Source organism: Halichoerus grypus, chromosome 6 (assembly GCF_964656455.1).
Source record: "Halichoerus grypus chromosome 6, mHalGry1.hap1.1, whole genome shotgun sequence".
NCBI classification, from domain to species: domain Eukaryota; kingdom Metazoa; phylum Chordata; class Mammalia; order Carnivora; family Phocidae; genus Halichoerus; species Halichoerus grypus.
In genome coordinates, this window is record NC_135717.1 from 118326089 (window position 1) to 118351076 (window position 24988).

The following is a 24988-nucleotide window of genomic DNA, read 5'->3' on the forward strand; positions in this document are numbered from 1 at the left end:
GAAATAACAAGATGAGATGAGCAGCCGGTTACAAGGTCAACCTACAGCAATCCCAAGTGTTTTTCTGGATCGGTGACAATCACTTAGAAAAGAAACAGAAAAATGAAGATACCATTCCCAAGAGTGATAAAAACAATGAAGTATTTACGGTATAACAACAAAGTATTCACAAGATCCTTGTGGAGAGCAATGTAAGACTCTATTATGAGAAAAACATACAAGAACATCTGATTAAGTGGAATTATATCATATTCAGAAATAATTTGACCTGATCTTCCAAAGATACAAATTCCCTCTAAGTTAATTTATAAGTACAAGGCAAACCCAATAAAAATTTGAGCTGGGTTTCTTTTGAGGGACTTGATAAAGTCAGTCTAAAATTTATATGAAAAAATAAAATCCACTTATCATAAAGTCCGTTGTGAGAAAGGTAATCGAAGAGAATATCTGAGGATCAGAGAGCCACAGTAATAAAAAAGTGTAGTACTTACACAGGAACGAGTAAATGGGCCCCTGGAACAGGATAGAGAGCTCAAAACAGCCCCTTTAATAAAAGGTAAATTTGGTATTTGATAAAGGTCGTGACAACAAGCAAAGGGCCATTTATTCAGTTGGCGAGATTGGTAAAAGCAGACTCACTGCATGAAAAGTGGAGAGCTGGAGTCCAGTCTGTACCATATCCCATGGGAGATCCCCCGACGAACGGAAGGCCTGGACAGGAACCATAAAACTATAACGCAAACAGAAGAACGTGTGAGAGAACTTCCTTGTAACTTAGGGCCGGGGAAAGAATTCTCAAGCAAATGCTACAAGCCAAAACCACAAGGTAAAAAAGAAGATGGATTGACACGAACACATCAAAATGAAGAATTCCAGTTCACTGAAAGAGAAAACAGGAACAGACAGTCGACAGTCTGGGAAAAGCGCAGCGTCTACCGTATGCGAGGACCTCCTATAGCACAGCAAGAGGATTGCAGGAGCCCCAGTGGAAGGCTAGCTGAAGTCTGCACGGCCAGCTCTGCCAACGGAAAGACCAAGTGGCCGACCAGCACGTGAGGTGGGGATGAGTCCCACCAGTTCGTAGAAGCTGCAGACTAGAACCGTGAGGTGTCTTTCTATCATCGGAATGGCGAAGACCAGACTGTGGGTGCTACCGACTGTGGGTGAGCAGCTGGGGGGATGGGGACCCCTTCCACGGGAGGTGGGAAGGTGGGGTCCCATGCACAGGGGGTGGGAGGGAAGGTGGGGTCCCATGCATGGGGGGTGGGAAGGTGGGGTCCTGTGCATGGGGGGGTGGGAAGGTTGGGTCTCATGCATGGGGGGGTGGGAAGGTGGGGTCCCGTGCACGGGGGGGTGGGAGGGAAGGTGGGGTCCCATGCATGGGGGGTGGGAGGAAAGGTGGGGTCCTGTACACGGGGGGTGGGAGGGAAGGTGGGGTCCCGTGCAAGGGGGGGTGGGGTGGGAGGGTGGGGTCCTGTTCATGGGGGGTGGGGGGTGGGAAGGTGTTCTGGAATGCAGCACAGCGTTATGCAGTGTATTTAGGCGGGTGGAAACCCTGTAAGCCCCAGCCCCCCTCCTGAAAGCCGTTCTCCCGCAAGGAGGAGACAATTCCTGGTGGCATTGTGTGCAGCAGGAGGAAGCTGGGGCAAGCCAGGTGACAGACTGGACGGAGACAGGGAGAAGAGGGTGAACGTAAATCAAGGCAGTTAGAAGTCACAGAGCCGATGTCGTACTTATAGACGACATAGTGTTGAGTGAGAACCTGTGGACACCATACCGTGTCGGGAGATAAAACAGACACACTCCCCAAACACTGTCCTTTCCAGGCGTGAGCGCATACGTGAGGACATCACACGCATTGCCTGTGCTGGGGGAGGGGTACGAAACGAAGGGAACAGAGGAGCAAAACAGAGAGTAGCTTCTATGGGCTCCTGAGGACACTGTGCCAAGAACTGGAGCATGTGACAGACTCACCTCTCTGCCCAAGAGGTGGAAAAGAAAAACGGAAGATACAATAAACAAAGTGGGAAGGGCCTAGGAGATGAGCTATAGGGGCTTCGCTGGGCCCGCTGGGGCTGGGCTGAGGAGCCTTCAGATGCTTGGTGACCGGGTAGATGTGTCTTGGAAGCAGATATTTAGGGAGCTAAGACTGTCAAGGCATATGATAAATTGCAGGAGGGAAGCCTGGTACCCAGATCTGTTAGGAAGCTAACACGCGGTGGGTGGTGGCTGCTGGCCGCCCAGGGAGGGTAGAGCATGGTGAGCTGAGCACTCGCAGGGAAGCTGCTGGGAGAGTGAAAAATCCAGGCAGGGAAGAGTCAGCGAAGCCACACTTTGTGTCAATCAACCTGGGAAGGCTTCCTGGAGGAAAAGGGCTTTCCACATGGTGGCTTGAGGTGCTTTCTGCAGCCAGGCTAGGGTGCCCTCCAGTGGAACAGCGTGGCAGTTCTAGCAGTCCGGGGGTGTCTTTTCTGAGGCGCCTCTGCAGCGGAGGGGTGACTCACACAGCCCCACGGGCTTCCCTGAGCCTCAGAGCTCAGGGCTTCGGTTTGTGAAGCGGGTTGCACATCATGCAGGTGTGATGCTGCTGGGTGATCCCCTGGAAGAAGACAGGAAAGGGGTAATTATAAGTGTTTGTGGGCCAAGTTTTCTTCCTGTCTGTCTCCTGAAAGTCCCTCTCTGGCAAGGCTTCTGAGCTGCCTGAGTTGGAGGATTCTGGAGGGCACTCTGTCCCACCGCACCCTCCAGGCAGGTAGCTGCCTCCCTGTCCCGTGGACCGCCTTGGGAAGCCCTGGAAATGGCCCTTAAATAGAGCCCAAAGCTGAGTCCCCCGTCACTGCAGCCCACTGACTGCCGTCTTTGGGCACCCTGTGACATCAGCCCTGTCCCCTGGCAGCCTTACTTGTTGCCTGTGGGTACAGCTGCTTCACACATGCCCTTCGCTCTTCCCACCACTCCAAGACAGACCACCTCCTCTCCTTCAAGACCCCTCACAGGGCTGGGTCTCAGAACCCCGGCAGCCCTAACAGCCCCGGGTGTGTCTTGGCCAGCACTGTGAGGGGGCTCTGGAAGCGGTGAGGGTGCTCAGACTGCTCCGTCTCCCGCTTAGGCGGTCTGAGCTGCAGAGGGCTGGAGCGGCCACTGCTCTGGACAACGTGTGTCTATAGGTGACGCCTGACAGTTCAGGAGCTCCTTGGGACAGAAAAATGAGCCGTCCCTGCGGAGCACTGCCCAGACTGCAGATTCTTGCATTTTTAAAGCTGCTAAGTTTCAGGGTGGTTTACGACCCAGCTGCAGTTACTGGAATGGACATCTTGGCTACATTTTTCATAGTTTACAACCACTTCTGATTATTAGAATCATCTTATTCCAGAAGTGAAGACATTCTGAATTCATGATACAATTTCAGTTTTAAAGTTTGCTCAAACCTCTTCTCTCTCTCTCCGCCCCTAAACCACCTGCCCCCAGCCCTGGCTTGCGTGTATATGGCTCTCATGGCTTGGTTCGTGGGGCATGGTCTTTTCATCACCTCCTTCTTTTTGGAGATTTCCAACATGTGTTGTGTCAGAGGGGGCACCATCAAGCAGGGCTCTGCCTAGGTGACAGCTGGTGGGGGCGGGGAGCTCCATGGCCACCATGGGGGTGGTGGCTTGGCGTGCCCGTTTGTTCAAGGGTTGGTTCCCGCAATGTCCCCCCACATGGTGCTGTCTTGTGACGTTTGGCCACATGTTGTCTTCCCTGCTGCTGGATGCTGGCAAGGTAGACCCTTCCATCTCAGCGCTCCTCCCACCAAAGCTGGTGACCATGCGAGGTGGTGGCCGGGTCCAGTGTGTAACTTCTTCGAACTTGGAGGACTGATGCCCTTTTGTGCTTAGCTTTGGGACTTGGCTGCCATTCTGGGACCACCGGAAAAAATCCGCTGGATTTCCATTCACCACAATGAATATCTTAGTTTATTGTACATCTGCCTCATAGCTTTTTAGAGGCTACTTCACCCTGGAAATCAGAAGAGCTGGTGTCTCCCTCCCCTGTTAGGTGCAGGAGACCCGAAGCTGTTCTCCCCAAATCCCCCTCCCATCTTCTTTGATGATGCACATGCTCTTCTGATGACCTCATGCCCCAGAAATCCTGCTCCTGCCTCCCCCCCGCCTGGGTATAACCACATCCCTGCCCTTCTTGTCCTGTTCCAGGTTCTTATTCTACGCTGGGCTGTCTGTCCTCTTCCCTCACTTAGCCTGAGAGCATCTTAGAAGCAGGGATCTAATCCAGGGGCAGGAAACTTCTGCTGATCTGGAATCAGGAGGGAAAGAGGTGTTACTCTTAGTAAAATTTTAAATACTTGAGGGGCGCCTGGGTGGCTCAGTCATTAAGCGTCTGCCTTTGGCTCAGGTCATGATCCTGGGGTCCTGGGATCAAGCCCCACATCGGGCTCCCTGCTCCGCGGGAAGCCTGCTTCTCCCTCTCCCACTTCCCCTGCTTGTGTTCCCTCTCTCGCTGTCTCTCTCTCTCAAATAAATAAATAAATAAAATCTTTAAAAAAATTTTTAAATACTTGAAGTTTGACCCCAAACTTCTGCGTGTACGGAAATATTTCTCGAGTCTGTTACTGACATTCCTGCTGCAGTAAAAGTGCATCAAACGTGATGTGAAGCTGACTCAGGGGCTCAGGGTTATAGGAACAGCCCCTCCTATCCTTGTGCCCCACGGCCAGCTCAAGGGGAAGCCCCCTCCTGGCCGTGAGGCTGGCCCTCTGTCCTTGATATGTCCCTGTCTCAGGTTCACAGCCGCCTGCTGGATAGCGACTGCGCCCTTGAGGTAACGCTTCACGGAGCGCGATGTGGATTCACACCCATATTTAATGTGACCTGCACAACGACTCCAAGTTTGTGCTGCCCAGCGGACGCAGTGTGATATGCGGGACAGTCTATCCCCACGCTGACGGGCCCCGTGGGCTGTGCTATTTTCTAGTACACACTGGCTTGGGACCCCAAGGGGGATGAAGAGCAAGAGTGACCACTGGCTGAGTGTTCAGTGTGCTAAGTGCTCTGTGCGACTGTCTCAGTTAATTTTCTCCGCACGCTCAGGCAGGTCTGTGATCGGGCGTCTTGATACAGGGCTGAGTGGGGGGTGGTAGGGCTCAAGGAAGGGCAGTTGCCTTGCTCTTGGCTATTCCGTCTTGTTTTGCTTATCCCACATCCAACCAACTGCCAAGCCCTGCTGACACCTCGTGGTCCTTCCATTTCTTCTCCATCCCCTCCAACACGGTCTTAGCTCAGGCCGTGTTATTTCTCATCTTGTTTCACGTGATAGTTTGCCAGCTGGATTTGCTGCCTTTTATCATGTTCTCACAATCTGTTCTTCGCCCTGCTTCTTAGTCGATCCAATTGTACATCCAGTCAACTTCCTCCCACCCACCCATCCACCCACCCATCCATCCATCACCAAGTAACCCTACCCGCCTGCCCCTCTAAGACAGATGAAACTCTCTGCTGCTGACAGGACGAGGGGAAACTCCTGGGCCCTGCCCGTGCTCCTTTCTGCCTCCCTCCTCATCACTCCGCAGGGGAGGCCCTGCCCTCCAGCCATACTCAGCCAGCTGGGTGTCCCTCCATACCTTTGCACACACTGTCCCCTGGTTTTGGGCACCTCCAGACTCGGTTCAGGGGCCATTTCCTTTAAAAGGAGTTTGGCATCTTTGCACATGTCTGTCACCACACTTCCATAGATGTTGGGTTTCCCACTGTGACCAGTAGGCTGTGAGCCACTGGAGGGCAGGGCCTGGCTTTTGCCCAGCTCGGTGTCGCCAGCATCTAGTGCAATGCATGACCCTCAGGCGCTTGATAAGCAATTGCTGAACTAATGGATGAGCAGATGTGCTGGGCCAGGGACTCACAGATGGGGCGGGGTGGGGGAGGGAGAGATGGGTATTCAGTGGCTACCTTGCTCCCCCACCCCCTAGTCCCTAGAGCATCAGTTAGCGTGGTTATGATACCCTTGCCAGATGCATGCAGGTGCTCGGGAAAGGCTTGCGGCCAAAGACGGATGGAGGCAGGGCAGCCTGGGCTGGCTGTGAGCAGCGTTCCCTCTATAGCTGTGTTCTCTGTTTCCAGGGGTCTCCCTACACACCCAGCACTGGTGGTTTTCCAGCTGAAGAATCTGACCAGGAACTGCCAACTCTCCTTCAGGAACTGGGCATAGCAGAAGATTCAAGCTGAGATCCTCCCTTCTGGATTTTTTTTGGACACCCTCATAATGTTGGTGATATCAGTAAGAAAAACGAGTGTCCTTAAGCTGGAGGCAAACCAGAAAGACCATGTAGTACACCCCCCCACTCTCCAGGACCCATAACAAGAGATCCCCAGTTTTCCTTTGGTGACTCATCTAGCATCCTAGAGGCTAGCTCTACGTATGCTAAGTGGGGTAGGGGATCAGAGCATTTATCGGAACCTTGGTCCCTGAATAACTAATCTGCACCCTCAGCAGTGTTCCATGAGCAGGGAATAACCTTCGGCTGTATTTGAGCCATTCATTGATGTATGGGAAGGGGTGGGGGTACAGTGGGACGGGTCCGCCCTGGGTGGAGGCCATAGGGGCGCATTTTTTTGGTAGAGAATTTAAAAACAACAATAAAACTGACTAAAAATCAGCTTGTTTTTATGATCACCTAGCAGGAGCAGTTCTAAACAATGTCAGTGATAAAGTCCTCTTCCCCATCAGCTCCCCCAGCCCGCTCGATGCCCCCCATCTGCCTAGAGCCATTACATTGTTTTCTTTTCACACCATTAGCGTTCTTTACGATACCAGAATACAGGGATGCAGTTAGTAAGCCTGGAAGTTCTGCCTGCCCAGAACGTAGGCCCTTCCGGGGTAAGAGGTCCCAGGTGCTTGTCTTTGTGCCCTGTGACCCTGGCCACAAGATTAGCGAGATTAGGCCAGACATTTATATTTGAGCCAAAGGTACCCAGGGCCAGTCCGGATATTGGGGAGCGAGGCAGCCTTGATGAGAACCTGCCCAACAGGGGTGCTCCGAATGGGGTACTGATGAACGAGGCTAACCCAGTTCTCCGTCTTGGGGAATATCCATGTGAGACCCCCTTAGAGAAGGCAGCAGGAACCGCTCCAGAGGTGACACCATGCCTGGGTCACCAGAGATGCTGCCCGTCCTGGACAGTGGGAAGCCTTCTGCCATGAGTTCCTGCAGGCTCTGGAGTGACCCGGTGTGAAGGTGGGTCACATAATTTCAATTCCAAAGGCACTGAAGTAGGTTTGCTTTTATTTTCCCCATGCAATGCTTGGGACCGGAAGCAGCTCAGGCACACACAGGTAAGCAATAGGGCACAGTGAGGAACAGGCTGGGTCCCACAGGGACCACTGGTGCTCTCCCCTCCCTCTCTGTATCCCCCTGAACTCACCATACTTGGGGCCCCCTCTCACTCTCTCTGCTCAAACCACACGGGCCTCCTCACTCACACCCGACCTGTCCCCACCTCAGGCTTGTGCACTGACTCATTCCCTTACCTCCTCAAAACCTTTGCTCCACGTCCCCTTCTTGGGGCAGCCGATGCAGACCACCCTGTTTAAAATTGGACCCCATCTTCCTCCCACTTCTCCTGAGTCCCCCTTTCTTGTTCTATTTCTTCTTCTTAACACACGTATCACCATCAAATATATAATCGACTCATTTCCTAAGTTTATTGTCGATCTCGCCCACTGGAATGGGAGCCCATTCCACCTCTGTGTGTTTTATTTCCTGATGTACCCCAAGCTCATGGAAGGGCGCCCTGCACATAGTAAGTACTCAGTAAGTACTTGTTGAATGAAGAAAAAGAAAAAAATAGAGCCCAGCGTGAGGCAGGCCCTTCCAGAGCATCGGTTTTGAGTTTCGGTTTCTGTTTTGCTTCTCTTTTTCTGCCTGCCCACCATGGGGGGGCTCTCTCAGCTTCACCCAGCTCCCCTTCCTGCCAGTTAGGGTTAGTGTGGGATTTGTGCTTCTGTGGCCACAGGAGCAAAAGGCTGGGGCAAGTTGGTTCTGCAGGAAGTCAGTTGATGGGGTGTCTCCCCAGCCCATCCTGTGACTTGGTTCAGCCTCGGAGCTCTGTCCTCCAGGTGTGGGAACAGGGGCCTCTTCTCAGACCGGTGCTCCTGGGGCGGGTCCTGCTCCCTCTGCATCCATCTTTGCGCTCCCCACATAGAGTGTGATTCTGTCCTCTGTGTCCTCCTGCTGTGAGGTGTGCGTGCGTGCATGAGAGAGAGAGAGAGCGAGCAGAAAGACCCTCCCCATTCTCTCTTGTTCTGTGTGGCTCTTTCTTATGCCCCCTCCCCAAGCCTGTTCCCCCAGGAGGGACTTCTGGAAGACCATTCCTGGTTCTTGTCTTCATAGGCAGAGATTCTCTGTAATGACAGCTCTACTCAGAAGCCTGGATTGCTGGAGGCTTAGGCATCATTATAGTCAGGGCTGCAGGCAGTGGTTTTCCCCCCCGGGGCCCATCTCCATCCTGCCCTTCCGGGGTGTGACATCAGGGTGGGAGGCTGAGGGTGAGGCGCCCTGGCCGAGAGCTTGGTTTGGCAGAGGATCTCAGGAACCAGGCAATCTCTCTGGCTTCCAGGCCTGCTCACTGGCTCTCCTGGTACCCCCGCTTCTATTCTCTCTGCCATGTCCCGTCATCTTCTAGGCCCTGCCTCAGGTCTCACCTCCTTTGTGACATTCCACCTGCCATGAGTGGCCCTCCTGGGAAAGCCAAGAACATCCCCTTTACCTGATCAGTTGTCTTTCTCTCTCTTGCCATGGATCTTTCCTGCCCCTGTCTGGTGTCCCCAGGAGACCCAGGTTCTTCAAGGGCAAGCTCTGTCCAGCTCTGTTTCCCTCGGCATCTAGATTAGGGCCTTGTTCCAGTGGGACCTCAGCACTTGCCTGTGAATGAAGGCACCTCCTCGGGGGAACAGCTCCTGGGCCTGGTGCACAGTGGAGGGGTCAATCAGTATTTGTGGCCTAGATGAAGACGCTCTCCAGATACTGACCCTTCCTTCCTGTGCCCAGTCTGTTCAATTCCAGCAATGCTTCCTGCAGACCTAATATGTGTTGGTTGCCGTGAAGGCTACGAAAGTAGATAAGGCGTGCTTTCTGCACCAAGGGGTCTCTACCATCCCCAGTGACTCGACTCTGAGACAATGTAGGAAACGCAGTAACAGGGGAGGCTGGAAGAGTTCACTCTGCATGTGCCCACCCTGGAAAGATGAGCCAGGCATCCTTGCGGCCTCACGGAGGGAAACGTGTAATCTGCCTGGGAGGACGGGCCCGTCGACCTTATGGGACATGGGACCCTTGGCATCTCAGGGATGGGCCGGCCCAAGCCCCCACTTGCCCGTGTGGGATAATGATGGCAGGTGGACTCACAGGGTGGGAGGTGAATTAGGGGCTGAAGAGCCTTGTCTAGGCCTGTGGGACCAAAAAGGCACTAGGGGACAGGTTTATTGTGACACGGGGTCTCTTCCACATGCTTATTAAAGGAGACAAGTTTCAGCTTTGCTTCTCGGTCTGCCTAGTGGGAGATTCCCACGCTCATAAATGGCATTAATAACTTTCTCCTGCCTTTTATGTTGTTAGGAGGCCTATCATCCGCCCCATAAAAGGCAGGGGCACTTACAGGTCTCCAGCTTGAGACCTGCACGCTTTGGGCCTCTCCACCTTGCCTGCGCTGCCCTGCACGGCCAAGACATGGCGAGCCGTTCCTACCGCTTCGGCTCCGGCGTCGGGGTCAGGAACTTCAGCTCCTGCTCTGCGGTCCTGCCCAAGCCCTCAGCCCGCAGCTGCGCCGGTGCCCTGAGCTCCCGTGGGGGCACTCCTGGGGGGCCTGGCTACAGGTGCCTTGGGGGCTTCGGCAGCCAGAGCCTGTATGCCGTGGGGTCCCCACGCACGGCGGTGAGTTGTGGATGGCCCCTGCGCAGCGGCCGCAGCTTCGGCTACCGGGTAGGGGGCCTCTGCGGGCCCAGCCCGCCCTGCATCACCAGTGTGTCGGTCAACGAGAGCCTCCTCACGCCCCTCAACCTGGAGATCGACCCCAATGCGCAGTGCGTGAAGCACAAGGAGAAGGAGCAGATCAAGTGCCTGAACAATAAGTTCGCTGCCTTCATCGACAAGGTGGGTCTGCGGGCTGCTCCCTGGGGCCGTGGCACAGGAACGGGCAAGGGACTTGGAAACCAGTGACGAGCTGGGTTCATGTTCTCTGAGTCCCAGGCCTGCTACTCATCAGCACGTGGCCTTGAGAACATGACTGAATTGGGCTCTTGGTTTTCAGGTGTTACCAGCAGAATCAAATGCAATCAGTAATGGGTGTGAAGCCACCAGACAGAACAGGGCATTGATTGCTGCTTCTTCCCTGCCCAGCAAGAGCTGAGAGCATGTCCATGGCCCCATCTTCTGGATCTCAGCCACCACACAGTGGCAGGGGCAGGGGAATGGGCATGTCTGCTAGGCTGGTGTCTGACCCCACTCCTAGAGGAGATGCCACCATCCCCAGGGTGGAGAGGGGAACCAGGATGAGGAGGGGCCAGAAGCTCCTCTCCTGCTCCTTCCGCTGGGGACAGACTGTGAGTTCCCAGGACTTCCGCTGGGGGCGCCCTCCCCACCCAATACTGACACAGATTAAAGACAGTGACTCAAGAAACTCCAGGGGAAGGCCCAAGAGGGGCTGTTGAATTGTACTTTGCTGATGTTGCAGTCTCTGAGCCCATCTTCTGGTTGGATGCAGAGCTCTGGTTTTCTCTGACTCAGTGGTGCCCCCTGAGAGCCTCTCTGAGGGAGGACAGCCTCTGAAGTCCAGGGGAGGAAAGGCTCATCTCCAGGGCAGAATGGTGTGCATATCTACACCCAGGGACTTTGGATGCACACAGGGTGACGGTGTGTGGGAGCTTTGCTCTCAGACAAATGCCACCATCAGGAATAGGCATCTTTGCAAGCGACGGTGCCATACATCTATTCTTTTTTTTTTTTTTTGTGCTTAGTAAATAATTTATTTTAAAAAATAAGATAAAATGTTTTAACTTCCCATAGAGTTTTAAAAGTCAAAGTGAGTTTCAAGATTCCTCAGGGTGAAGGACATACACTTTTAGGTGATTACTCTATCCTCATCTGCCTAATAAATGCTACCTCACTTGGTAACGACCTTATTTGGTTGTTGTGAGAATTACATACATCTATTCTTAACATGCTGCTGGCTCTTCCCTGCCATCAGCACATCGTGCAAGCTGTTAATTTCACAAGGACATGCACCAAGTTGGGGTGGGAGGTGTTTGAAACCCAGCCCATGCTCTGTTCACCCGGCTGTGCGCCCCAGCAGGAGCCTGCGTCTGCCTGGAGTGGTCCCTTTGTCTAATTTGCTCGAAAGCACAGTGAGGGCCCTGAGCGTGCAAGGACCTTTGCACGCAGCCTTCTGGGCAGCACGCAGCTATGCAGTCTCTGTTGTGAGCAGTCAGTTCCGGTCTGAGGAGAGAGACTCAGACTGCCGCCCCAGGCTGGCTTTCTCTCCCCTGGGGTGGCCGGGAGCACCCCCACCTCCTCGGAATCACACTCTGGGTGTGCAAAGTGTATTGCCCAGATGGGTTTAAGCCGGCATAGTGGGCAAGCCCGAGAGTGGGCCTGCATGGGGCCACCCAGGGCAGATGCCTTTGGTTAATTAGGGTTTGGTTTCTTTTCCCACAATGGTGGGCAGTTGAGGGCTGCTTTCTACCAGGCTTGTGCTCCCAGAAGGTTAGGGCTTGGGAGGAGATCACCTAGTGCAGGGCTGACAAGGGCATGGGGCCTGGCAGGACCCGAATGAAGCCAAGCTGAGACGCATGCCTGCTGGAGGGGCAGCTGCTGTGATTCACCACCAGCCCCAGGCCCGGCATTGCCTGAGCCTCTGGTTTGTCAAGGTCACGGAGATCCAGATTCTTGCCTGAAATTACTCAATTACTAAATGTTGGCAATGAATTTGATTTCTGTAAAACAGTTTGCTGGCCAAATAAAACCTGCCCGCTGGGTAGAAAGAGCCTGGGGCCTGCCCGTGTACACTTGCTGAGGTTCTGCCGCTGCGTCAGTTTATCGTGAGGCTCAGAGAGAAGGAGGCACTGGGGCCTGGTTAGTGGCAGGGTCAGGCAGTGGGAGGTCTCCTAACTCCCGGTTCAGGGCCCCCGAGCTGGGCTCTCACGCCCCAGGATCAGAGGGAGGGAGAGTATGGTGGGTGCATTTTTAAATCACTGCCATAAAAATGCCCAAAGCTGAGTGGCTTAAAACAACACAAATTTATTATCTCATGAGGCCAACATCAAGGTGTCCGCCCTAGGGGAGGCCTGTTTTCAGGGACATGCAGGCTTTTGGCAGAATTGAGTTCCGTGGGATTGTAGGACTGAGGTCCCTCTTCCCTTGCTGGCTTGCTGCCGGAGCTTGTTCTCAGTTTCTAGAGGCCACTGGCATTCCTAGACTCAGGCCCTTTCTCCCTCCACCTCCAAAGCCAGTGATCGTGGTAGAGACCATGTCAGGTTCTGAGTCTCTCCTCCACCTCCTCCTTCTGTGCCCCTCTCCACTCTTCTGCCTTCCTCATCCACTTTAAAGGGCCCATTTGATCCCTTGGGGCCATCTGGATAATTCCAGATCTCCTGGTCTTCAGCACCATGAGCTAAATTCCACCTGCAGGGTCCCTTTTGCCATGTAACGTAACCTATTCCCAGGTTCCAAGGATTAGGATGTGACCATCTTTGGGGGGCCACTTTTGCACCCCCCCATGGCCTGGGGTGTTTTTGTAGGATAGATGTTATTTCATTCTTGCAGAATAAACACATCACAAATAGTGTGCTCTACGGGGAGGTGGGGATAGGGTGAGGGAACACGACTGGGGGAACATTTGTGACCTGCACTTTCAGGCTTTGCCAAATGATTTGGCCTTTGGGGGGAGGTCAAGCTGCTGCAGGCCAGGGGCCCTCCCCAAGGGCAGAGAAGGCTCTGGGATCCTGTGCACCTCTCTGGGCTCCTCCTGAGTCTTTTTCCTCCCCCCTGGGTGGCAGGTGCGCTTCCTGGAGCAGCAGAACAAGCTGCTGGAGACCAAGTGGCAGTTCTACCAGAACCGCAAGTGCTGTGAGAGCAACCTGGAGCCCCTATTCCAAGGCTACCTTGAGACGCTGAGGCGGGAGGCCAAGTGCGTGGAGGCCGACAGTGGGAGGCTGGCCTCGGAGCTCAACCACATGCAGGAAGTGATGGAGGGCTACAAGAAGAAGTGAGTGTGGCCTGGCCAGGGGGTAGTTATGGGTGTGGGGCAGGTCTTGGCTGGGTCCATCCAACTCTCCAGGAGGCAGAGATCACTGAAGGTCAGGGTCATTCCAGGCTACTGCTCAGATGGTTCTGTTTTCTCAGCCTGCTCCATCTGGTCTCGGCTCCCAGCTCTTGTGCGCCATATCCTGGGGAGATCGAGAGAGAGGAATGATGAAACAGGAGGGTAGACATCACTGGGCTGGAGGGAAGAACTTGGGAGCAGTCAGCGCTAGGATGGGCGGAAAGGAAAGGTCCCTGGAGAGATATCTCGAAGATGATCCGGCTGATGCCATTCAAGGTATCTGATGAGTTCGGGTAATTCTTTTATTTACTCTGTAGATAAATCGCCAGGCTCTTGTTCTGCAAGGCTCTGCAATTCAAAGGCCCATGTAAATCTTTGATTTTAACCTGACTTGTTTGGTTTGGCCATTACCTAGTTTAAACTCACCAGGTCACTGCTAATTTGCTCCTCTTTACCTGGTAGATATGGACAGAGAGAAGGGCGATTCTGACATAACCAGTCCTGGTAATACTAACTGGAAGTAACTGGAGTTCTGATCTTGGAAGATCAGGTTTTCCCATCCAGATGGGCCCAGCGATGGGCTTACGCTTTCCTTGAGGGGATGCAAATGCCGACACAATTCTGTTTGCAGGTGGCAAGGTCTGTCTCCCAGTGTAGGAGGTGTGAGGGCCAGTAATTACACAGCTCAGGGTTTATAGCAGCCCAAATTACTCTGTCATTAAAAAGTTGTGGAAAGTGTGCTGTGAGAACTCTGGTTCTCCCGCCGGATGGGCAGGGCCGCTGCAGGAATGACCTCATGCGCGGGAGTAAGAGAATGTGCAGGGTTGTTGAGGAAGGGGGTGGAAATGTTCCCCAGCAGTCTGGGCACAGTGGGGTGCTTCCAGGATGTCAAGTCCTTGGATGTTGGGGGAGGGGAAGAGAACGTCACGGGGATGGCTTCATGGAGCTTTATGTTTTGTACAATTTTCGGGTTGAAACCCGCCCCCCCCCCCCCCCCCCCGCCCCGCGGAGCGTCTGTCTTTCATTCATCCCACAAATATGCCCAGAGAAACTTCCTGCACACCAGGCAATTTAACCCAAGATGCAGAGAGATTCAATGACTTGCCTGAGTTTTGCAGCAACTTTAGTCCAAGCTTAGATCAGAAACCAGGGATTTGAGCTCCATGACCAGTGTCCTTTTGGTGGGTTCTTTGGGACTGAAAAATAGAAGTCCAAAGAGGCCAAGCCTCTTCTCCCAAGGCACGCAGCAAGTGAAGGATAGAACCAAGGAGTCTTGAAAACCTAGGGCTCTCTGGCTGGTCCAAAGCCCTCCTTCTCAAGGGCCTCTCCATCTGTGTGTCTCTCCTCAGGTATGAAGAGGAGGTGGCCCTCAGGACCACAGCTGAGAATGAGTTTGTGGTGCTGAAGAAGGTGAGTGACTCTTCCCACATGGGAGGAATGAAATCTTGGATGCTGGGGGCCTCTGAGACTCGCCAAGATGTGTCAGTCTAGTCGTGGTGGCCAGGCACTCGAGTCCACTGACAGATGGGGGCCAGTTGGTCAGCAATGTCCCTATGAGAGTGACATTGATTTACAAGTGGCCACGGGAGTTAAGCAGGGAGTCTACAGTGAGCCAGACAGCAGCACCATGAGGTCTCACGCCTGAGAGTCAGCTACTTGTGTGGTGCCTGACCTGTGTGCCAAGGACGACCTGCTGGGGCGTGCACGCATGGCTCTGTGGCCACCACATGGTCACGCTCCATGGGCCAGTCTGGCTCAGGGGTAGCAGTCTGCCATTTCAGGCTGTGATTTTAGGCCACCCACTTCAGAAAGATCTCCAATTCTGGAGGAATCAGAAAAAAGTCTGTAAGGGGTCAGACTTCTCTTCACTCCCTATTCCTAGGTGGTCCCACGGATGTTTCTGTGATAGAGAAGAGTGGGCCAGAACATGGCCTTGGGGCCCCCTATAGAGTGCAGAGGTCCAGGGGCACTGAGTGACCCTGTTATCCTTTCCTCGTGTGTGTTCACCAGGACATAGACTGTGCCTACCTGCGCAAGGCTGACTTGGAGGCGAATGTGGAGGCGCTGAGGGAGGAGATGGGTTTCCTGCAGGCCCTCTACGAGGAGGTGAGTTTCTTCCCATCTCCAGAAGAGCAAGTGAGGGAGGAGAGGGTGGAGGCTTTTTGGGTTGTGGCTTGTCTTGGGCCCTTGGCTCTAGAGAGGGTTGTCCATCCCTAACTCTTCTAGGGCCTAAACACCTCTCCTTCTGTGACCAGAGGAGATTTTCTCTTGCTCAGGCCTCCTTGCAAAATGGAAATGGGTGATGTCCTTCCTTTAAAATGATTTGAAAGACTAGGATTCATTGCCTGTCTACACAGGACAACATGAAGTGGAGATTTGAGAATATAGGTATGGATATATAGAGATAATAATATCTTATTAATTCCGGTAGTGTGAAAACTTAATTAGAAAAGCCAGGAATCTGAATCTGTCCATTATCTGGTTGATTACATTTATACAGATAGCTAGAGCGGATCTGGATTGTTGGGGCCCCAGGTGGAGTGATCCCCTTTGTCTCTATCCCTAGAAATCTGCCTCTGTTGATCCAGGCTTTACTGGAATTCCACCTTACTCACTGCCTTGAGGCCATGGTCCAAATTCCAGCCCTTTTCTCTTAAAATTCCCCTCTGAAATTTTGCAGTTTATTTCCTGAAGCTACAGGTGGGGACTGTTCTTTACCTATAGCGATGGGAATCAGAGAGGGATTTGGAGCTGAGGGCACTGGTTGCTGTCTCCTACAGGAAATCTACCTTCTCCAGTCACAAATCTCGGACACCTCGGTGGTGGTCAAGATGGACAATAGCCGGGAACTCAACATGGACTCGGTTGTGGCCGAGATCAAGGCTCAGTATGATGATGTTGCCAGCCGCAGCCGGGCCGAGGCTGAGTCCTGGTACCAAACCAAGGTGAACTGGAGGGCCGGGCTGCCCATTGGGCAGGGAGGATAGCCGGAACCCGGAGCTTCCCTGGGACAGGTGCCCATGCACTGAGAGGGGCTACAGCATAGGCCCAAGCAGAGCAGGTGTAGGAAGTGGGACCGTGGCCAAAGAACAGTGGGCTGGCTCTCCACAGTGACAACCCAGCACCCCCTCCAACAATGTCACAACCACTGGCTGTTTCTCAATGTTGGTCCCCCAACCCACAGTGCGAGGAGACGAAAGCCACAGTGAGCCAGCAGGGTGAGAACCTCCGCAGAACCAAGGATGAGCTCAACGAGCTGAACCGCCTGATCCAGAGGCTGACAGCGGAAATGGAGAATGCCAAGCAGCAGGTCAGGGGGCGCTGAGACCTCACCCAGCGTACCTGCTGCTTCTGATCTGCTCTCTGCTCTCCTCCTACCTGGACGGGCAGCTGCTATCTTTGGAGAGGCTTAGATTTTAACCACCTGCACCTGAAGTTTGCACAAAACATTTTAGGGGGAGGATAGGTCTGTCTACCTTCTCTGAATTCTGCTGTTATTTCCCTTCCTATCCCTTCACTGCTTCTCTCCTTCTAACATACCTTAGATAACGTGGTCTAGGGCAGGTTATGTCCTGCTGTCTCTCTCCCCGCCTCTCTGGTTGGACTTGAGGTGCACAGACCTGAACTGATCCCATGCCACTCTATTCAAAGTGCACACGACCACCGTCTGCGCATCTCTGCAATTCAGCGTGTTCTTTCCTTCATCTTTATTCCGTTCTCCTCCATCCCAGACTCATTCTCATGCAGCTAATATACGTCCCTCTTCCATACATATATTTACATACACACATACATACATATGTATCCTTTAAAATAAATTTATATAAACTTCTTAGTGTTTTAAATTTACATAATGACATTACGCCATAAGTCTCATCTGATTCTTCCCATAGCCAGTTCAAAGTCTTTGAAATCCATGCATGTTGCTCTAAATGATCTGTTTCATCTTTTCTGTGCTATCAAATGCATTAATATTCATAAACCAGAGTTTCCTGTCCATTCCCCTATGGATGGCCACTCCGTTTGCCTCCAAGTCTTTGCTACTACAACCAGTTGTATCATGAACATTTTTTATATATTTTTATACATGTATACATGTTTCCATGTACATCTACATGAGAGATGTCTTGAAGGTATAAAGCAAGAAATGGAAATGTTGAGTTGTAGGATATTCACTGAATTACTTCCCGTAAGAACCCTCAGAACTCTGTGCCAGCACACAGCCCCAGCATAGGCAGGTGGGGGCTTCTGCTTAAACTCACTATTATCAGACTCCGATACTTGTGGCTTTAGTAGGTGTGAACTAGAACAAGCTGTTTTTAAAATTTTCATTTCTCTGGTTAACTAGTGATGTCGAATGCCTCCTCATAGGCATACTTACTCATTTGCATTTCCCATTCTAAGCACTGCCTATTCCTATCTGCCCATTTTTGTATTGTGATTCCTGTCTTTTTTCTTGACTATTTGCAGCAGTTCTTTGTCCATTCTGTCTAGATCGTAATCCTTTGTCAGTTCTGCATGTTGTAGTTCATCTCCTCTCAGGCTGTCACTGGTCTGTTTGCTTTCCTGAACAGAAATCTTTAACCTGGATGTGGCCACACCCATCAGCTCTTCCCTTAATGGTTTATACTTATGAAGGTTTGAGGTCATAGAGGTATCCTTTTGCATTCTTGTCTTCGACTAGTTTTATAGTTTTACCTCTCACATTTAGGTCTTTAACCTGTCTAAACTTTATTTTTTGTATATACAAAGAGTAAGGTTTAAGCTAATTTGTTTCTACAGATAGTAAGAAAATATATCATGTAATCCATTCCTTACCCACTGGTTTGTGATACGACCTCTGTCCTAATCCTGAGTTCTCACATACCTGTGGCTCAATTTCTATCCTCTCCCTTCTGTGTCGTGGTTCTCAAACACTGTGTAAGATGTATCACAATTAATTTATTGCTATTCATAGCTGAGGTGATAAAATATGGGAATGGTCCTGGAAGTGAAATTAGAGAAGATTGGAAGTTATCCTCGCTTGCATGCTAATACGCTTTTAAAAATATTTATTTCATTGTGGTAAGAACTGTTAATATGAGATCTACCCTCATAATGCATTTTTTAAGGGTACAATACATGATTGTTGACAGTGTGGTACAGTGGGTCTCTAGAGCTTATTCATCTTACTTAACTGAGACTTTATGACCATTGATTAGTAACTCCGTATTTTCCCTCCTTCCGCCCCTGGCAGCCACTGTCCCACTGTTTAATTCTATAAATTTGACTCTTTTATTTTAATTTAAAATTTTTTAAAATTTGACTATTTTAGGTATTTCATATAAGTGGACTCAGGTAGTTTGTCTTTCTGTATCTGGCTTATTACACTTAGCATAATGTATTCAAGATTCATCCATGTTGTGGTATATTGCAGAATTTCCTTTTTTTTTTTTTAAAGTCTGAATAGCATTCCATTGTATGTTTATACCACGTTTTCTTTATCTGTTCATCTGTAGATAGACACTTAGGTTGTTTCCATGTCTTGGCCGTGGTGAATAGTGCTACAATGAACATGGGAGTGTTAATATCTCTTTGAGATCCTGATTTTAATTTTTTTGGGTAAATACTCAGAAGTGGGATTGCCAGATCATAGGGTAGTTCTATTTTTAATTTTTTGAGGACCCTCCACACTGTTTTCCATAGCAGCTGCACCATTTTGTATTCCCACCAACAGTTTGCAAGCGGTTCAATTTTCTACATCCTCGCTAACACTTAGCTTGTTTTTTTTGATAATAGCCAACCAGGCAGGTGTCAGGTGATTCTCATTGTGGTGTTGATTTTCATTTCCTTGGAGATGAGTGATGCTGAGTATCTTCGCAGGTACCTGTGGGCCATTTATATGTCTTCTTCGGAGAAATGTCTCTTTAAGTTCTTAGCCCATTTTGAAAATCAGATTATTAAGGGTTTTGGTTTTGCTATTGAGTTGTAGGAGTTCCTTCTGCTTTAAGTGGGGCAGAAGGGAGGAGCTACAGTTAGTATGTTGGGTGTTTACGTGGGGAATCTTCCAGTATGCTGATCTCAGTGGGTCAGAGAATGCAACCCCTTACAGTGGCCTATGAAAACCTGGGCTTGGCACTAATTACTGGTAGCTTAGGGCAAGTCACAGCTTCTCTGAGTCTCATTTTCTTCATCTGCATAATGGGAATAACCATGCCTGTTCTCACAAGCTCACAGAGTAACCGGAGGCGGATAAGGTAGCATCTGTGAAAGTGCCTTGTAAACTAACAACACTAAACAAACGTAAGATAATATCACTACTTATTACCAGCTCTGTCCCAGTGCTAACATTCCCTCCCTCTAACGGCTCACCAGGGACTTGGGATTTACAATAAAGTGGTACAAAAATGGAGGAAGAAAGCTCCAAAGGGCCATTATATCCCTGCTTAGTGTATTTGCAAGTTGACCATTTTGAATGGGGTTGACCGAGGCCATGGGGGACCCACCAGCGTTCCCACAGCCTGCAGCCCCCTCAAACTCCTTTCTTCCTCTCCTCCCTGACAGCGCTACAAGCTGGAGAGTGCCGTGGCAGAGGCGGAACAGCAGGGCGAGGCGGCCCTCAGTGATGCCAAGTGCAAGCTGGCGGGGCTGGAGGCCGCCCTGCAGAAGGCCAAGCAGGACATGGCCTGCCTGCTCAAGGAGTACCAGGAGGTGATGAACTCCAAGCTGGGCCTGGACGTGGAGATCGCCACTTACCGCAAGCTGCTGGAGGGCGAGGAGAGCCGGTGAGGACGGGGCTCAGGGTCACTTCACATCCCCACTCAGGGCTTGAAGACTGCCTCGCTCGACTATAATCCTCCAGGCAGAGAGCATTCAAACCAGGAAAGACTCCAGAAAGACTCTAGAAATCATGGAGTCCAACCATTTCCCCATTTTCAGACAGGGAAACTGAGGCCTAGAGAGGGGAAGGAACTTGTTCAAGGTCACAGCTAGGTAGTGGCTATGCTTACATTACACCAATCTCCTGGTTAGGGTTCCAGTGATCTTTGCCCTCCTACACTGCCCCTCTGGCGGCACCTCAAGCTTGTTCCAAGACAACTGCTTTACCCTGTTGGCTGAAAGGATGTTTCTGCAATCACATCTCAATGGGTTGCAAAAGCTGGAATCATTCAGAAGATTCGTTAAAGGCCATTTGATTTGGAGTGCACAGACAAGGAGCCCCGTAGTTCCATGTTCAGGACCAGCAAATGGAGATGAGCAGCTCAGCGTCCTTGCTTAGCAGGGAAAGACAGGGCTGGACATAAATCCATCCTCCAGGTGACCAGGGTTAGTGTCCCAGGGAGGCTGTTGGGGGCTTCTCAGAGGAGGAGGTAGAAGAGCTGAGGGGGTGGGAAAGGGACAGGAGACATCAGGCTGTGCTGACAGTTTGAGCCAAGAATCGGGGCAGTGAAGTCAGCAAGGGAAGGAGCAATGTGGATTTACACTTAGGGTAGTGGCAGGGCCCCTAGCCTAGAGGTGGCCGCATCATTACTGCCTCCTAGCTGGGTTCCGTCACGGAAGAGCAGGCTAGACTGGGGGGAGTAGAATATAAAGGTTAAGATCACAGGCTGGGAGCCAAACCACCTGGGCTCAAATCCCAGCTCTACCACTTCCAACTCTGAAACCTTATGCCTCAGCCTCCTAATCTGTAAAACAGGTAATCATAAAACCCACCACTTTAGGCTATTGCAAGGATTAAGTGAGTTAATGTGCATAGTAAGCACAAGTAGGAGCAGGTTACACTCAGAGTAAGAATCTGTCTATCCAGGGTGGCCAGGCAGGGCTGTACTGTGGAGAGGCTCCTTATTAACCAGGTTAGCTTTAGAAATCTGACATTTGTGGCACCCAAGGCAGCCGGCCATGCTGCTGGATTTGTGCTGTGCTTGACCAAAGCAGGTAAACTTTTCTGTCCATGTCCTCAGGCCACCAGAGTCTACCTCCTGCTTTGTACACTTAGCCTCAACCCGCTCATCTACATTCAGTGAGGCACTGGGCATTTGCGCCATGGAACTTACTTTCATTGTAATCATCATCATCATTAGCGTATTAATAACTCCACCATATGATGAATGAGGCACTGTCTCCAACACATGAGATTTTATTTTATTTTTTAAAGATTTAATTTATTTATTTGACAGAGACACAGCGAGAGAGGGAACACAAGCAGGGGGAGTGGGAGAGGGAGAAGCAGGTTTCCCACGGAGCAGGGAGCCCGATGCGGGGCTCGATCCCAGGACCCCGGGATCATGACCTGAGCAGAAGGCAGACGTTTAACGACTGAGCCATCCAGGCGCCCCAACACATGAGATTTTAAAAGATGGTTTAGTGTATGGCATCTTGCATATTGTGGCCATTGACCTTCTAACAGATCTTCCCTTCTTGGCACTTAATAAGTTCAATTGGACTGCGCAAGTAATTCTCATTGCAGAAAATAAGAAAATAAAAGCAGCCATCATCACTCAACTTGGAGACAGCTGCTGCTAGCATTGTGACTCCACAGGCAGGATGATGGCTAGAATCTTCTGGAAGGGCACAGTTCCAAGGCTGTGGTAGAGTCAGATTCACGTGGCAGGAAAGTGAGCCCAAAGCATAGATCCTCACGGAAAAGCTGTAGTGCATAGAGGTGCTCTGCATCGGGCAGAAGGAATCAGACTAGAGCTTTCCTGGAGGGTCAGGTTTGAAGCTGGGGGTTAACAAAGAGGGAGACATAGAACTGAAAGTTCAGGTGGGTGTGAGGGAGGAGGGGGCCCACTGCAGCGATATAAATATCCCACCATCAACAAAATGTTTCTAATGTTAATAGCAAACACAGTGCATTTACTGTGTGCCGGGCTCTATTTGTAGGCACTTGGCAATGTAGAGCTTACCACATTCCTGGAAGGTGGGTATGATCATCCCCGTTTCAGAAATGAGGAGACTGAGGCACGGAAAGCCTAGGTGACTTGTCCAAGGTCACCCAGCTAGTAAGTGCCTCAGCCAGATTTGTGCCTAGGAGGCTTGGCTCCAGAGTCCAGACTCTTAACCACCATACCCTCCTGCCTCCCTCTGCATTATCAAGTCAGGTGGATATCTGGGGTAGCATGTAAACTCATGGGATAAAAATGGATCGATTAGAATGAGAGGCAAGCATTTTCCTACCTAGAGGTGCCCAGTTAGGCGGTGGCTGATCCCATCCTCTATTGGGCTGTGCTGGAATTTCCAGCCAGGGGACAAGGAGGATAACCCCCACTGTAACCCATGTCCACCTTTCAGTACACCAACCTTCCCTGGCCGAGAAGCAAACAAGGCACAAAGTGGCCCTTTGGGTCCTGCAATCTAACATTCCCCTGTCCTTTTGGGATCCCTGGGAGCAGGGGCAGCACTGATGTTCTCTGCAGTGGGTAGGCAGCATGCCGCCAGCCCCTCAGCTCTGCTCCCCTCACTCAGGATGGAGCAGAATAGGCCCGGTCGAGCAGGAGCAGAGGAACTCTGTTCTGAATGTTTGCTCTCTCTCTCTCCCCTGCAGCTTGTGTGAAGGCGTGTGCTCCGTCAATATCTGTAAGTTGGGTGTATATCATGGGCATCGTTCTTTTGAGTGTTAATACTGGGTTGCATCTAATGGGTGACTCTGTCTATGGGGCACTGGGTGGGGGATAAAGGGGCTGAAGTCTCTGGGATCTGCACAAATGGATGGTCCAAAATATTTGGCCCCTACGCGGGTCCACCTGGAACATGTGTGAAACCTAAGCTAGTGATGGTGGCAAGTTCTGCCCCCCTAATTGGTTCTGCAAAAATAGCCCAAGTCTTTCAGTTACGCAAAGAATACTCCTCAAATGGCACAATGTTTTGATAAGAAACATGAGATGTTTATTCTGATCATTTGGGCCACTGCAGGCAACTCTTAAATCTTTATCTTTAATAATCCAACATGTACGCAGTCCCTAGGCTAAGTGTCTATCCGTTCTTCTCATCCTTGCAGCAACCGTATTTCTAGATGATTCCTCCACTGTGACCATCAGTTTTTGCTCAAAGATTGTATAAACACATCTCAACATTAGTCTGGTTCAAGTAGAGTTAGGTATCCCGTTGGCTAAACACACTCCTTCCAGAAACAGTTGGCAATGGGTTTGGATTTGCCTGGAGTTGTAAAGATTCATGCTGCTGGTCGTGCCGAATGTGAAGAAAGCAAATCATTGGTTCCAAAAAATTCTGGGTCATGTCATGTCGGGGATGGAAGAGAATTCTGACTCAGTGTCTCCTTCCACAGGTGTGAGCCGTTCCCAGGGCGGCATGGTCTGTGGGGACTTCAGTGCCACTGTCCCCCGTGGCCCGGGGGGCGTGGCCACCAGCAGTGACATCCTCTGCTCCCCCTCTGTAATGGGTACCTGCTCCAGTGTCAGATCGGTGCGGTTTGCGTAGAGGGTGTGGGTCTGATGGGGGCAGGGGTGGGGAGCAGGAGGGAAAATCATTGCTCTCTGAGACCCTAGGGTCAGTGTAGGAATTTCCCCTGGCTGGGAACCCAGACTGACTCTCCAGTTTCCTTCTTACTGCAGTTAGGACTTACCCTTCGAGCGCATGACTGCCACCTCCATTGAGTCTCCCCTCCCTCCCTTTTTGATAGAAGCTGCTCAGCCACTTTCTTCCCCAACTACCTTCAGGTTAGCAGACATTTACTAAGTACCGACTGCGTGCCAGACCCTCTGGGAAGGGAGCCAGGTCGGGGAACTGCGATGGGGGGCACACCTCTGCTTTGCCCTCAGAGGAGCGGCGGGGTGTGTCACCTCAGCACTGAGGGGGTGGCGGGGCAAGTGGACTGGGGGTCTGGGAGGCCCCTCACTGATCTGAGAGACTGTGCATTCCCAGGGTGTCCCCCAACTCTTCACGTGTCAGGATGGAAAGGTTGACTGAAGCTAATGGCTGAGGTGTTTAGGTTGGTGATTGGTTGGGATTTTTTTTTTTTTTTTTTTTTGTATTTGGACAATTCCTGTTATGGCTCCTTCTCTCTTTGAGTGTGTGTGATTAAATATTGATGGTAAAAATTTTCTCCTAGTATAAATGAATGCCTGCCTCCTTTGTGGTTTTCCCCAGCGCCCCCCCTCCTCCCTCAATCCCCGACCCATCTCAGTGCTTCCGCAAGTGTGGTCCACGGACCACCACCACCAAGTCAGGGTCCCCAGAGATGGGAGGTGGAGGGGACTTCTTCAATTAACAGATCCTGGACTCTATCCAGAACCACTGAAGCAGAAGTTCCATGGATGAGCTCGGGGATCTGAGTTTAAACAAGCTCCCAGGTGATTCCTAGAGGAACTAAAGCAGACAACCATTGGTTTATGTGGGCAGAGGGGATAGGAGGGTCAGGTGATTCTGACCGTGGAGCTGACTTCCTCTCTGACTCTCACAGGATCAGCTTCATCTCTTTGCATTTCTCCTTTGACTTTGCTGAAAGCAGAGCCAATCTGGGGCCACCACGCCTGGGTGGGGTGGAGGCGAAGGGAGAAAGGAGGAGACAGGAGCCTGTGTCCACAAGCACCTGCTAAGTGTCAGGCACATCATATGTGTATTTCATTCATTGCTCACAGCAGCAGCATTATTATCTTGATTTTATAGATAAGGAAGTCCAGGCCCAAGGAAGTTAAGTACCTTTCCTGAGGTCACACAGCTAGGCCAGCGTTCAGACTGAGGTTTAG

General features: G+C 51.3%; 1 protein-coding gene across 5 annotated transcripts; it reads left to right on the plus strand.

Annotated features, from left to right (window-relative positions):
- The first annotated feature begins 1049 nt into the window (after positions 1-1049).
- On the plus strand, positions 1050-24502 carry LOC118538441 (keratin, type II cuticular Hb5-like). 5 transcript variants are annotated; one of them, XM_036096400.2, is made up of 12 exons: positions 1050-1163; positions 6111-6267; positions 7090-7225; positions 9605-10138; positions 13039-13247; positions 14654-14714; positions 15315-15410; positions 16085-16249; positions 16489-16614; positions 19848-20068; positions 22828-22859; positions 23569-24502. In XM_036096400.2, exons 4-12 carry the CDS (start codon positions 9716-9718, stop codon positions 23718-23720), a joined length of 1485 nt encoding a protein of 494 aa, XP_035952293.1. In that variant the 5' UTR covers positions 1050-1163; positions 6111-6267; positions 7090-7225; positions 9605-9715; the 3' UTR covers positions 23721-24502. The 5 variants fall into 5 exon arrangements, with proteins under 5 accessions (XP_035952293.1, XP_035952292.1, XP_077932120.1 ...); XM_036096399.2 differs by having other exon boundaries at positions 6111-6254; XM_078075994.1 differs by lacking the exon at positions 16489-16614 and having other exon boundaries at positions 6111-7225.
- Positions 24503-24988: the final 486 nt, after the last annotated feature.